Source organism: Phalacrocorax aristotelis, chromosome 5 (assembly GCF_949628215.1).
Source record: "Phalacrocorax aristotelis chromosome 5, bGulAri2.1, whole genome shotgun sequence".
NCBI lineage: Eukaryota > Metazoa > Chordata > Aves > Suliformes > Phalacrocoracidae > Phalacrocorax > Phalacrocorax aristotelis.
In genome coordinates, this window is record NC_134280.1 from 30,412,809 (window position 1) to 30,427,443 (window position 14,635).

At 42.5% G+C, this 14,635-nt stretch overlaps 1 protein-coding gene across 1 annotated transcript in view; it reads right to left on the bottom strand.

Annotated features, from left to right (window-relative positions):
• Positions 1-7,222: 7,222 nt before the first annotated feature.
• PLEKHM3 (pleckstrin homology domain containing M3) overlaps positions 7,223-14,635 on the bottom strand; it is an 86,822-nt gene continuing 79,409 nt past the window's right edge. Inside the window, exon 9 of the mRNA XM_075093751.1 lies at positions 7,223-8,387. Within this exon, the coding sequence (XP_074949852.1) occupies positions 8,210-8,387 (178 nt within the window). The 3' untranslated portion in view covers positions 7,223-8,209. The remainder of the gene's footprint in view (positions 8,388-14,635) is intronic.

Genomic DNA, 14,635 nt, shown 5'->3' on the forward strand with positions numbered 1-14,635 from the left:
CTCCTGGCTCAGCCTATTGAAAAGCGTTTAACAAGCAATGACGACATGAAAGAACAAAATCCAAAAGACTGCCTGTTGGACCTAAGGGGTTACAAGATTTGTCCATGATCTAATATTCCCAAACACATAAGCTTATATGGCTATAAAACACTGACTTGTCCCACCAGCGTGCAAAGTACCAACTACGAAGAGAACAAGGTGGGTGGATACTCTGTGCGTGCCAGTCTGTCCCCCTTGCTCAGCATCAGAAACAAATGCCACTTTGCTACTCTTTCCCAAGGGACCTGGGAGGGGGCATGCTGCAATGCACAATCTGACCAGTATTTTCTGTGGCCTGTTGTTTGAAAGGCTAGGTGATAAATTAACACAAATGATTAACAGAACAACCCAAAAAGCATGGCTGTTGGGAGTGTGCATGCAGGAGTTAAGAACAGGGCTGCCAATGTAAGGTTTTATTGGCAGAGTTACACTTCACTGGATGGCACAGCTTTCACGTAATGACAATGCACAACAGGGAGAAAAATCCCACTTCAGCTCCTGACTGAAACCAAAAGAAATGTTGCTTGAAACTCCAGCCCCAAGTTGCCCGTGACAGCTATATGCCCCTTCAGCTCATTTCAGTTATGGTTCAGAGATGCTGGGAAGGGGCAACAAGGAGGGAAGAAGCTGTGTAAATACAGTCATGACAGGACAGAAAAAAAAAAACACCAAAGTGCTCCTCCCAGGGCTCCCTAGACCCCATGGTCTCTGCTTTGTGTTGATGCTTTTTCCCCACCATCTCTTACAGGGTGAAATGAGGAGGGGAGGTGGCAGTGAAAGGGGAAGGAGACATCATAATGGAGTTTGCTCACCTTGTAAAGCAAATAAGGAGGAAGAGAAGATCTGGCACATGGTTTTCTTGTGCGGTCCCAGTCAAACATTAACTCCTTGCTTGTAGCTGATTTCATCACAGGGATGAAGTCCAAAGGTTCCTGCAGGACAGAGGATTGACATTCCTGGTGGACTTCTGGTCTTTCTGAGGAAGGGCAGGGAGGGAGGGGATATATCCTTCTCTTTGAAGACCACGAGAGCACAGGGCTAAGTGTGGTTTTCTCTGGGGACCCTCAGGCAGGGGTTTAGGCCCATGAGCTCCACTACGGCTCAGCGCTGCAATCCTTAGTCACCAAATCCACAGCTCCAGGGAGCTGCAGAAGCTCCTCAGCCACTGCACTGGAAGAAGCAACCCGAAAGAGTGGGAATCGTGCCTGCTGCTACACCTGTCGGTTGGAGCGCGAGCCCTTTCAACGTGGGCAAAATCCTGCCCCCCTCGCCCTTCAGTGGTCCCTTCAGTCCAGTTGAGGGATGCCTCCCTTCCTTAAGATTCAAGGCCCCTAGCCTGGGCCCTTTTGGCAGAGGTCCATGTGACAGCCATGCAGCCATGCAGTGGGGAGCTGTCTCCCTGTGCCTCCCATGTGCCTCCGAGGAGCTCCGTGCCCAAAAGTGCCCGACAAAAATAGCTCCCAATAAGGTCCCCTGGGAGCAGCTGTTGGGTGTCAGCACCATTAAAAATCCAGGCATTTGTGGCTTTCAAAAAACACTTTGGAATCCAAACCTACAAAGCCTGATGCAGTCATTGACAGTACTTCCAGAGACCTCCTGGCTCAGACCCAGGAACAGTAAATATCATAATTTGCTTAGATTTGGAAGACTCACCAGTAGATTAGCATTTCCAAGGAAACTAGCACTCTTTCAAAATTTGTCCTACCCATGGTGCAGTACCCACCAGAAGGCAAATTAAAAAGGACAAGTAACTTTTTTTTAGTGTTTATTGAGAGTTGCCTTTACACGTGAGGGACTGGTGCTCTGATGCTGTCACAAGTGAACCCAAATAAACCCTGCTCAAGTGTCAACAAGCAATTCAACTCACTGAATTTAAATTATAACGTTCTTACACATCAGTAATAAATTAAGACTACTGCCTAATAGTTGCAGATAATTTAAAAAAATCCTTGTCAAAAGTAAAAAAACAAAAAAACCAAAACCAAACCCCCAAAACCAAAATAAAGACAAGAACAATGAAACACACATAATGATGTTGCCAATAAGTTACCAGAGTAGCACACACATGAAACAGTTTTCCAAAAACTCGGGGTGTGCTGCCAGTGATGCTAAAATCCATTACAAGTGCTGCAGGTGAGCTGGTGCTCAGGCAGAAAGGAAAGCCTGGGCTGCCAGGGACAGCACCAGGCACTGCACCCTGCAGCTCATGCCCGGCTTCCCCCAGCCTCTAACTGCCTCAACTGAACTGAAGTTTATTTGGAAGCTGCCTTTATCGCTTAAAAACCTTCAAACACACATTTTGCTCATGAATTCTTACTTTTGCTTAGTTCAAGGATAGAAGGACTGGTATAAGCTAACCTGCCATCACAGGTATCAATGCCATTAAAAATCAGTCTGAAAACATGCTTTAGTTTAAGCAAGATCAACTTTGTAGACAAGCACATAAGCAAAACTGAAGCAAATCTGTTTTCCACCAAAACAATGCTGTGTATTCAAGGATTTATATTGGTTTAACGCGTGGATTAGACACGAATAAATAAATGAGCCACTGACACTTGTGCACGTAGACAAGGCCTAATACACTTTGGTCCGAGACAGCTGATAGCTTTCCAGTCCTAGATTTCTCTGATGCTGCCCACAAGCGGCATCTTTGCGATTTGGATTAATGGCCACCCTAAGGAATTCTGACAAAACCGGCCTTTTAAGATATGACCCGAGCCAGTGTGCACACCAGGGTTTTCAAGTAAAGAAGGACGTAGCATGTTATCATCTGTGCCATCTCCTCACTACACTGCTAAAATGCAGTGACCACACTGCCATTTTCTAATGGGATTCCTGCTACTGGTATCAAACGTGGACTTAAAAGATCACAGTCAGTAGGGACGGGTGCCCAAGACTGATGCACGCTGGAAGAGTTAGCCACATACTTTAGCAAATAATGCTAAAATTTAAGCAGGTTAACCCTCCCTCTAAGGTAATACTGACCAAACCCTCACTGGGTTAGCCTTCAGGAAATCATTAAAATTAAGCTTTGAGGAAAAGCCTTCACTCCCACAGCACTGGACCCAGCTGTGCCATGTGGGTAGGGAGTCCCTTGCCACATGGAGTGGGCTGGCCAGTGGTTCCGGGAGAAGAAAAATTGCCCGTGACCTGATCCCATTTTAATGCCCAGTGCTTGCCATTATTATGCATACACAGCTCCTGAAGGTCTCACACTGCACAACCACATTTCTGGCTGAAGAGAAGCCCAGCTAGTCTCCAAAATACATGTAATAAAAATCAATGCCATATCCATGCTATCCTTTCTCATATTTCCCTCTCAAAGCACAAATAGTAAACAAATTTTATGGTCATCACTCCTAGCAAGATGGAAACTGCCATGAGCAAGGGTTCTGAGGTCCAGTGCCAAACATGCTGCATAATGGCAGGGCATTCTTCACTTTTGAAAATTTAAGGCACCAAATTGAGCAAAAGTGAGGGGTTTCCATGCAGCTTGGTGTCTTCAGAGCTGGTTTATGCATCCTGTAGAGCTCATGAGGGCAGAACAAACAAACTGGTTTACTCAGCTGCCCCTGAAAAAGAGCATGCGCAGCCATGGAGGAGTTTCATTTTAAGCCTACAAATTAATTGAACAGCAGATTTAATCAGGAAATCCAAAATAGGAAGTAGACACTAATATACAGTACTGTAAGGCACTCCTACTGGGAAGGGAAAATTGGAAGGCAAATTACAAAGGAGAGAATGATCAGACTCGACTGGTTCAGAAGCAACACAATGAGCTCTGAAGCTCAAAGTCTAGCTGTAGGCTCAGCACTGTGAGCAAAGACAGGGACAGAGACAGTGAAAGAGAGAGAGGGGACTGGGCAGCAGAAAAAAAGAGAGAAGATTATGATGATTATTCGATTACATTTCTTTTATAAAGATAAACAGTCATCTGCAATCCAGGCCATGACTTTGGGAAGCCTGGGAAACTCTTGGTGGCTTCTATTGCTACAGGGAAAAAGCAAAATACAACTGTGCAGCTCCCCCACTTCATTGTAAACCGACATCCTCTGCTTTTTTTTTCTCTAAGTCTTTCAGGACATTAACATCAATCCATTATAATACACACAGTACCCTGATATTAAGAAAAGCCTTGACAGGAGAAGCTCTGGAGGTACCCTGATGATTCACTCCTTACAGGGCTGTCAGAGCCTGTGGTATATTGTGGAAAAACTCAAGTTCCTCACTAAAAAGTACCTTCTCTCACTTATCTAGAAAAACCTTGACACTGCCAGTTCCTATCATCCCAGCAGTGAGCTCATATTGGTATGTGCCAGCTAGGATATGGTGTCACATCACAAAGCCATCATTTTTTATCACCTAAGACAGACAAAGAAAAGCAATAGAACGATTTCTACATGAAGATCCAAATTTCTCTTTTTATAGGTTGGTAATATATATATAAACAAATCTGTGATTTGCATACCCTAGGTAGGTCCTTCTCCCCATTAAAGAAAAGCTAGTGGTTCAGCGTAAAGAGGAAAAGAGTTGAATAAGGATCTCTACAGTATCCTAGATTAAAACAATCTCAGACTAACTAAACTGAGATGAGAAGTTTCTAAGCAGTTGTAGAGGGTCAGGCTACAGTCCATTGCAGTGAAGCACCCTAATTCTACACTGATAATGAGTTCTGTATAAACAAAAGCAGTAACTGGATGTACAGATCAATTCCTCCTCCATCGGCTATGAAAGCATCTTCTTTGTGAAGGAGACAAATAGCATATTTTATTCTTGATTCACAATGAAATGCTGTTGCTCATATTTATTTCATGCGTGGGTAGGAAGAGACTAGAAGGACCAATACGTAATTTCACCTGTGTGCGTGAGTAGGGACAGAGCTGTGCAATCTGGAAAGACCCCAGGTACTTCACCAACTGATGTCCACCCAGAAGTTCGCAGAGCATAGCTATATGCAGGCTACGGGCTGCAGAATGGGAAGAGTAGCACTGGGGACCAGCATGCAGGGCTGTTAGTGCAGCAGAGACAACCATGCAAGGGTACAGCGTTGCCTGAAGCACAAACCACCTATAGCACCCCAGGCTGAGACTCCTGCTAGCAGATGGCTCTCACAGGAAAACTGTCCTTTTAGAATTGGGTCTTCTGAGAGTTAGTAATGTGGGCAGTAGTTTGTTCTTTTGCCTTGCAATCCTGGAAAATGAATAGGGCTTGTTCCTACTGCATCAACACCTTCTGAGGGCAGGATCAAGCCTTTCATTACGCTTATGAAAGGCAGAGACAGGAGACTATCTGACCTGCTCACATGGAATAACTTTTGAATAGGAGCTAGGCGTCCCTGAGAGGAAAGCATCTTCCACCTTACAGTCTGCTCCTATACCTACCATAAGAAGCTGTATTACTTTTCCAAGGTAGAAATGAATGCGTATTCATTTCAGGAACTGGACTGTTTACAACAACATTGGATTTTAAAGAAATGAATCTGATCTGTATTGTACACTATCCTTTTACATAAAGCTTTGGGTGCTGCCAGCATGGCGTAACAACACGCTTTTGCACTTTGCCGGTAGTAATGGCAGTGGTTCTGAGCCCATGACTAATTTCAGCAGTTTTGACGACATCATCCTCCTTTTTTCCATAAATCTTAGTTAGCAAAGAAACTGTTCTGTAATACTGGTACAAACCCAGAGCAACTCCAATGCTGTCTATGTTGTTATTCCAGAATTTAACCAGAATATCTAACCACCCATTCAACTGGTACTTTGGAGATCAGGACATCTGTTAAAATAACTAATAGTTTGCAATATCTGGACCTTGATTCCTTGACTCCATTGGGTTTTTGAGAGTACACACAAGCAGCCTTCTCCAAACTGAGCTGGACATGAACAAGTGCAGCAAGGTATCTTAAATACCAGAGTACGATGATATGAAGAACACCACTTTTTTCTTCTTTAATGACCCACCATTATGCCTAGAGCTAATTCAAAATAGTACCTGCCAGATTTTGACGGTTTCAGAGCTACTGGCTTTGCCACAGGACTAGTTGTGGTGACACATGCTGAAAAACATGGGAGCGTACTGTTTATTCAGCCAGTACCACTGCAGTTCCTGTTTGCATGACTAATTCCACAATACTTCCCCAGTGTTTGCATTTGTGAACATGCAATGAATTCTTCATGTGGGAATGGACTTGCAAGGAACATTGTATCTTTAAAGATGATAGCCAAAAGCAACTCATTTCACATGAGGAACAGTGAGCTGAGACAGAGGCATCCCTGTATACGGGAAGTATTAATTTTACTGACAAAGGTGCATGATTCACCAGGTCTATTAGATAAGAGAATCCCTATACTATTTTGCCAAGAACATGGAAAAACCCTCACTTCCTTCCAAAGAATCCCACTGCGAGAAGGACTTCTGGAAAAGAAAGGCACTGGTTGTCTAACATACACAGATATAAACATGCTTCTATATATATAGTAGTTGCACTCAGATTTGAGAAAGCTCAGATTCAGCTACTTTCTTTGACTGGAGGCTGGAAAAGGTAACCTCTTATACTCCAGTACAAGGCAATCTGTTGTAGCATTCTACTTTTTAATGTAAGCATGATGTACCCTGTTCTTTTATCTAAAATACTTCAGCAATTAGTGACGTGCTTCAATGATCAAGACTGCTTTCTGCCTTGAATATAACAGCCTGCAGATTATATAGGGAGCAAAGATCAGTATTCGGCATTTTCACAAACCTATGTGAGGAGAGGAAAAAATACGCATGCATGTGACTAGCTTTTTTCTCCCAAAACCATATTAGCTTTCTGTATATAGATGTATGTGTGTATATATATGTGAATGCCTTCATATGTATGTAATACACACATTACTGCTGGGTCTGGAGAAAGTTAAGAATGTGGATTGGAGGGAAGAGATCACGAGGTGAATTAAACATACTGCCTGTGATGACACACATCTCCCCAGTTAAATCCATCGCGTACTCCCCTTTCATAATATATGTAATTTACCATGTTTAATACTTCCCTGTGTTTCAGGTGTGTGGAGCAGAACTGTACCTCGAGGAACTTCACTCTCCACCATGGAGGTCACTACAGAAGTATAAAATCCCTTAGAGCTCACAGAGAATGCAGGACACAAATTGCCCATGAGCATAGCAAACTAGTTTTCAGAATTTTGGAGGATATTTTCTAACTAATGTGGGCAAGACCACTTTCCTGACTATCAGTCTAACAGGTTCAGCTTAGAGAAACATTTAAAGTAAACTTCACAAAATAAAACCAAAACCAATGTGGACACTTAAAATGTCTTAAAACATGAGACTAGCAGGAGGTCAGAACCAACATCATGTTACTGGAGATGAGGACATGGGCTCACATAGGTCAAGAATAACAAGGATAGAACTCAATGGACTTCAGTGAAAGAGTTTGACCGACATACCCAGCCTGAACAAAACCAGTAGCAAGTCCCCTGCTTATCTGCATATGGAATAGTTCACTGGAGTGGTTATATAAACATAGCTGAAGGAATTATTCTGCGTCTTATGTTGGCAAGCACCCTGAAAAAGGTTTGACGAGAGATACTTTTCTTTTCTCTGGGAGGAGTGATGTGTAAATACGCTGATCCTTTAAAAATAGCTCTACGGGAACATGAGGAAATAGAACCACATGTCCACATGAGAAGGAGCAGGTGGGTTTAAAATCATTCCTGCCCTTCTGGGTTCTGTGAAACACCTCACCAGAACCTCTGCCAAGGCTAATAATAAATAAATAAAACACATAAATAAGTAGATGATTCATCAATTCTAAATAAACAATATTAAAAATAATGTGGTCATAGCAGCAAATATTTTCTGCCTTGAGGAAAAGTCTTCTCCAGAGGTGGAAAAGAAAAAGGTGGGTGCTTAATTAGCTAGACCTAAAGCATTTCAAGTAAACCACATTTTGTATGAGAGCTAGCAGCTGGACTTCAACGCAAAATGCAGTTTAGCCATTGGTATTTCAAAGCCAACAAGGCTTTATGGCCACTTTGGTGGCTGCTATTCACAGATGAAGAAGGTCAGATATTATTTTGTAGAAAGATTTCTGCCTGGCTGAGCTGAGAAGTTGCTTGAGCTGGCAGCTGGGAAAGGGATTCTCTTCAGGCTGGCCACTGCCTTAAGGAACTCATGTGTTCTGATATGACAACTCAAACGTGTTACAAGACTCTTCGAAGTTTTCGTCCATATTCAGTCGCCTCCAGAAGGATTTCTGCTTCTTCTGCAATTCTTTACGCACACACCTGGGGCATGGTACAGCCTTCACTTTGCACTCAGAGTGGAAGACAGCACCACAGCTTTCACACCTGCAAACACAAATTAGTGTCAAAATGAATGACAAAATAGGACCAGAGCATGCAATGGACTTCACATGGATTGTGAGCAGTAGACGTTCCTTCAAACAGTTCTGATAGCTCAAAGAGTGCCATGTTTCATAAGAGTGGAGTTGTAGAAGACGCTTGCCCACACCTCTGCTGGTGCAAATCTACTCTGGACCACTAAAATAAGGTGACTTGCATCCATTTCCAGTTGCTGAGAATCTGTCCCAGCACTTCTGCTTGACAGACAGAATTTCTGAGAAGGATTAATACTTATCTTCTTATTAACTAGCATTCACATCTATCACAGAATAAGACATCAATTTTGTTCTATGAAAGATGAGTTCGCTGCTTTGGTTTGTAAATTAAGAGTAACAACATTCATTTCCATTAAGATATATTTGAGCATTTGCAACAGTCAAGATATGGCGTTGTCCTCATTGAAATTCCAGTGGTCAGCTATTCTGGAAACAGTAAAAGTACAGCCCACTGCAACAGTTGGAGGAGTCATTCCACAAAGTTAAAAAAATGAAACAGAGGTAGGTGATATTTTCTGCTCTGTGTCCTGTAGATGATTGGACTAGATCAACACAATTATAGCTTCTGGCATTCAAAGGTATGCTATTCTGTTCTCATATGTGATGATAAGACTTCAAACAAAACAACTGCTCAAACAAGATGACTGAATTACTTTTAGGGCACTCTGAGGCAATGGATATAATGTCACAGTAGGTCAAGCCCCAGTTCCAGATGGCTGTGGAGCAATGAAACAACTGCTGATCATGGAGTTCACTACAACTAAACAGACGGACATTCTCAACCTTTCAACGTAGCGATAAGTAAGTCACTACAGCTTTATAACCAAATGAAAAAAATAAAAGGATGACAGCATCAGTGTCTTAGATTCCAGTTGGATAATCAAATAACGAAAGCAACAAAATATCAAATTGAAATACAAATGATGGGCACTGGTCACCCTGGTGATTCTGTGGGAAGTCTCAAAATGTCTCATACTTTTCCTTTTTTGCAGCTATTGTAATCAAAGGACTATAGGAGAATCCAAGTGTCAATTGTTGTATCTTTAGTAGGTTTTTTGTTTGTTTACTCTGAGCTTTTGTGCCTTTTTGTTTTGTTTGTTTGTTTGCTTTTTTGTTGTCGTTGTTTGGGTTTTTTTTTTTCTTGAAAACATGAAGAAACAAACCTCAAACACAGAGAAGCCATAACACAAATTGTAGTATTTGGTATGCAGTCTGGCAATACTGAGAGAAGTCTGTAAGCTAATACAACCTGTTAGCTATGTTAGCTTCACCTGCACCTCATCTGTAACTTTTAAAAAACTGTTCCTGATCTGGCTGCACTTAAAAGTTTTATGCATGGGTCCAAACATGGTCTAAATTTTAGTAACTGCAGAGCTTTGAGAAGGCTATGCAGAGGTTTAGAGAGGCACATTCCTAGCTAGCATAAACTGATATAACTCAAGTAACAAGTAAGTAAAAGAAGGTTTGAGAAGGCTAAATATAATACTGTATATCTACTAACTACTATGCTCTCCTGCAGTAAAACTTGACTGTCATATTTCTAAGTCCAGCTATTGAGTCTAAATCTGGTTGTGAATCAAGAAACTGGCTCACACAGAGATATTTATAATTTCTGTGCTTAGGGACTGTGTGTTATGGCCCTGATCCAGTGAAGCACATAAACTTATGCTTAGTACTCATATCCCAGTGATTTCCTTGGGATTACTGATCTGCCTACAATTAAGCATGGGCTTATGTGTTTTGCTGGATTGGGATCTCCATGAACTGATGGATGAGGGCAAGACAAAGAGGACAGCAGTGTCTTTAAAACTTTACATTATTCTGAACTGACACTAATGGTGATTTTATCAAGCTAATTCTCCCTTGTTAGTCAGCAATTTACAGTGCCCTGGAAGTTGTTAGAGGGTAATGATTGATGAGGAGTGTAATTTTGTGCTCTCGCATTGCCACTCCCTACATTCGCTCAATATTTCTCCACAGTATGCATGGAGGTGACAAAACTTATCAGAAATTGCTGCTGAAATGGATGGAGCAGGATAAGAGAGGAGCCAGCACACCTGCTCTCCCCAAAGGCCATCAGCAGAGAAAACAAAGATTGATGGTGTTTAAATGAATATGAATTAATTTTTCAGAAATAAGCTCAGTGGAAAAAATTAACAGCCTTCTCTCACATCACTCAGAACCAAAAGACAGAAAAGAAATGTCTGCACTTTTATTTATTAAAGCTGGTGCAATAGCTTAAGCTCTGACCAGGACCCCATGCTGTCAGGCACTAATCAGAGGCAGTGCAAACAGCCAGCTCTGGATCTCAGTCCCCTGCACCGGCAGCAATCGTGACCATCATCAGTCCATTCTGGTGCCCCCACGTGTGACTGCCACTCTGAAGACCAATTTTCTGCTTTCTCTGGTGATGGCTGATGTACTCCCAGGCCAGACCACGGGGTGCAGATGACAAGAAAACAGCAGTCTAGGAGAACGGTGCTCTGAATTGGAGAGCAAAGCTGCCTCTTGCTCTCCACAGGGACAGGTAGAAAGGCTACCTGGGTTAGCCTTTACTGCATGCTTGTATCCCCTCACTGCTAAAAAAACCCCTCAGTCACCAGGGCAGGGGGGCAATGCTTATCTTGCTCTGCCTTTGGGCAAATGGTAAGTTACTCCCTTGAAGTGATGGAGCTATACTATCCCAAGCCTTCTACAGCTTTGCTTTTCATCATATGAAATACAGTCAGTCTTACCTGAACCTGGAAATTCCAACTGGTTGACCATTCTGAATCCAGTGATACCAATACACCACCAGAATTATATTCCTTCTTAGAATATGACAAATAGATTGCTTCTTATTTAATCCTGACATCTAATTTTATCTCCACATGTGAGTTTCACAGTTTGTCTTTACGGTTGTTTTCAAGCCTCAGTATTCTAAAATGTTTTATTTTTCTCTGGAGAAAACATACATTTTGCAGTTTATAAAAGGCTCACGAAATAGTTCACTACACTTAGTTATCTTTCCCTTAACCACTGCTGTTGTCATAGGTAATCCACAGTTCAGGTATTATTTCTGAATCCTGACTTCTTCTTTGGCTAGAGGCCAAAAAGTCCCTGCATCTTTGAGACTTCTATATACCACTGATAATAAGCTGATGAGCCCATGGCCATTCAGGCCTTTCATGTTTCCTTCTTTAATAAATAATATTGTGATACTGCACATTTACAGCATCTTGCTATTTTTCAAACATTATTTGAAGAATTGGTGAACATTGCATGTTGTTTTCATACAGACTTTCAGTCTTCTAAGAAGGCATCTGAAATAGCCTCCTCTCTATTTCGGTGTTTTCTCTCTTTTTTTCCTCTTTCCTGACCAACTCAATTTCAGTTGAGACTATAGGGGGTGTTTTATGTTTTAAGGATGTTTTACTTGCTTGAAAACTAGAATAACAAAAATGTGGAGAATTATTCAATCCTCTAAATAACTTCTATTGCACTGAAAAGTATAAGAGAGAAAGGGCAAAGCTCTCCACAGCCAGACTGGCATTATAATGCTCTTATTATTACCACTACTAGTTACAAAAGAAAAGCCTTTCTGCATTAAAAGCATAAAATCCTTGTATGCTGAGGAAATGCCAATGTTAGTATCTCCCATTAAATCTGGGCATTTGAAACATACATATATATATATCTCTCTCTCTCACTGTTGGCAAATTTTAAATTCTGGCAAATTCTTTTCATGCTTCCCTCATGTATTTCACAAGCTTATGGCTCAAGTAATTCTAGATTCTGCACACTAATTGATTATACTCATATTTCTCCTCTGTACTGCACCACCACTTAGGTGCCCATGGGTAAGATCAGGTGCTTAAAGAGGAGGGTGCAACACAAAGAGGCCTCAAAGACCTTCCACCTTAAGCAGACAAAATAAACCAGGGATGATCAACTGGTGGCCCAGGATTTCATCTGAGAGACGGTTTTATTTGTCTCTTAGGAACCTTACTGGTTGAAAGACTGACCAGCATGACCTTGTTGGGAGGAAGCTGCTAGGACTTGCAAGGTTTATTAGGACAGCTTCAGTACCATGAACATGGGCTGTAGCTGTCTGGCTTCCAAACACCAAGCGGGGAATCAAAGTAGCTCATGGTTATGCTGTTTGTCCCTGAAATGAACAAATGGTGGATAACAGATCTACTGCCATTCCCACCTCACAAACAGGAAACAAGTGGTGAACTGGCTTGCTCAAGGTTAGCCAGGAGCTCTTAGAACAGCTGAGAAGGGCAAAGAGCTCCCCTGTCTCACTGCAGTGCCACATTCACCCACCATCCTTTCTCTTGTAATTTTATATATTAACTTTCATTTTTTCATTTAAAAAAAAACAACACTTCCTCTGTGCCAGACCTTGCACATATTTGCTCAAGTAATCCCTTGAAAGGAATTTCAATAAGGATTTGATTTAGGGCTGAACGCTTCATTGACTAGAACCCTTCAGGTATTTTTTTCTTTCCCTCCATGAAGAGTAAAAACAAGATAAAGTGGGGTTGTTCATTATGTTTTCTTTAGATGATGCTATACATTTGCCAAGCATCTAAAATACTAAGCCACCTGTAACTCGGCTATTAAAAAACCCCAAAGAGCAAGCCACAGTAGCTGAAGTAAGCCTTGCTTAGGGACTCCAGCATGATGACCATCCCATGCCATGCACATGGGCCTGTCTGCAAGTATTTCTGAATTGCTCAGCTGTGAATATCACAGGCACACCCTTCAAAACTCTCAGAGACTTCAGCAAAACACAAAGAGAAGAAAAATGGACTAGCCTGTGTTCCCTTAAACACAAAAAAAGCCCCAAAGGCAATCAATGCCTGATGCACACGTGCAAGAATATTATTACAGTTGCCTAGGAACCAATACAAGGAGCCTGCCTAGGGAGGGACGACCATGTAGTAAATGAATGGAAGAAAGTTGGCACTAATATGACATTGATTTGTCCCTATAAGGAGCTTGTTAAAATAATACCTTGTATGACACTTATGGTCTTTACTAGAAACGGCTTTTTTTTTAAATACCATACATAGAAACTGTTAATACTTCAGGCCTGCTTTTAAAAAATTTGCTCTGAAGAGGAAAAAAAAAATAAAGGCCAAACAAAAACAGAGCAGACCCCACTACCCCACCCCTCAAATTGTTGCATGTCTGAAATTCACTCTAAATGAGTAATTCAGTGTTCAGAGAGCCAGTGGTGATTCAAAGCATAATCATAGTTTTTCTTTCCATATACCTGCTCATCAGACAGGGCTACCCTTGATATGCCAAGCAGAGCTTGAAGATGCTCCTTATTTATAATGGCATGGCTGGGTCCTGGGTTGGCCCTGGAGGGTACAGAAACAGCACAAATAACTAACTGCCAGCTCATGTGCTGGGGGAAACCAATGTGGAGGGGTGAGCTGGTTACAGGTGGCAGCTAGCAAGGGGTGTATGGCGACCATCAGCCTGCACTAATGGGACTCACCAAGTCGAGCAACACCACCACCACTGCTGCTCAGGTAATGCCACCCAGGATGGCTGAATGACACACTACCCAGCGTCCCTGCACGAAAACTGCCAGACCAGGGTCTGCTCCCTTTTACCCAGTGTGGGTTAGACTGAGCTGCTGGAGAAGCACCCCAGGCAGGGGGAGGGAGAATGAATGAATAGCCCCTATCTTGGTTCAGACAGCCACAGCTTGCCACTGGGTGCCTCCCTGTCTGCACTCCCTGTCTGCACTGTCTCTTGCCTCTCATCCTGTCATGCCAGCATCCACTGCCAAGGTCAACAGCATCCAACAGGTGTGCAAAGTGGTCAGAGATATTAAAGCCTCACAAATGAGGGGAAAAGTGGGCAGCTCACTGGAGGGGAGAGAAAACCACCAGTGCATCCAGCAATGGGTAGGAGCATCATTAACTCCTCCATTGCTAGACACAGAGAAATTGCAGAGCAGGACTTCGTTTCGGGTGCTCACAGAATAATTGCTTATGGGCTGGGGCTGAACAAGAACAGCTTGATTTAACCACCTGCTATCCTCCTGTGACAGCTGTGTACACAGGCCGAGTTACTGCACTGAAGCATGGCAGCAGGGTCAAGCAGGAGCAAAGGGATCCTGCAGCTCCCAGACCTCTCTTCGCAGAGCTCTGTCACTCCTGATTAAGAAAGGAAGGGTTTCCTCAGCTCTCCCTC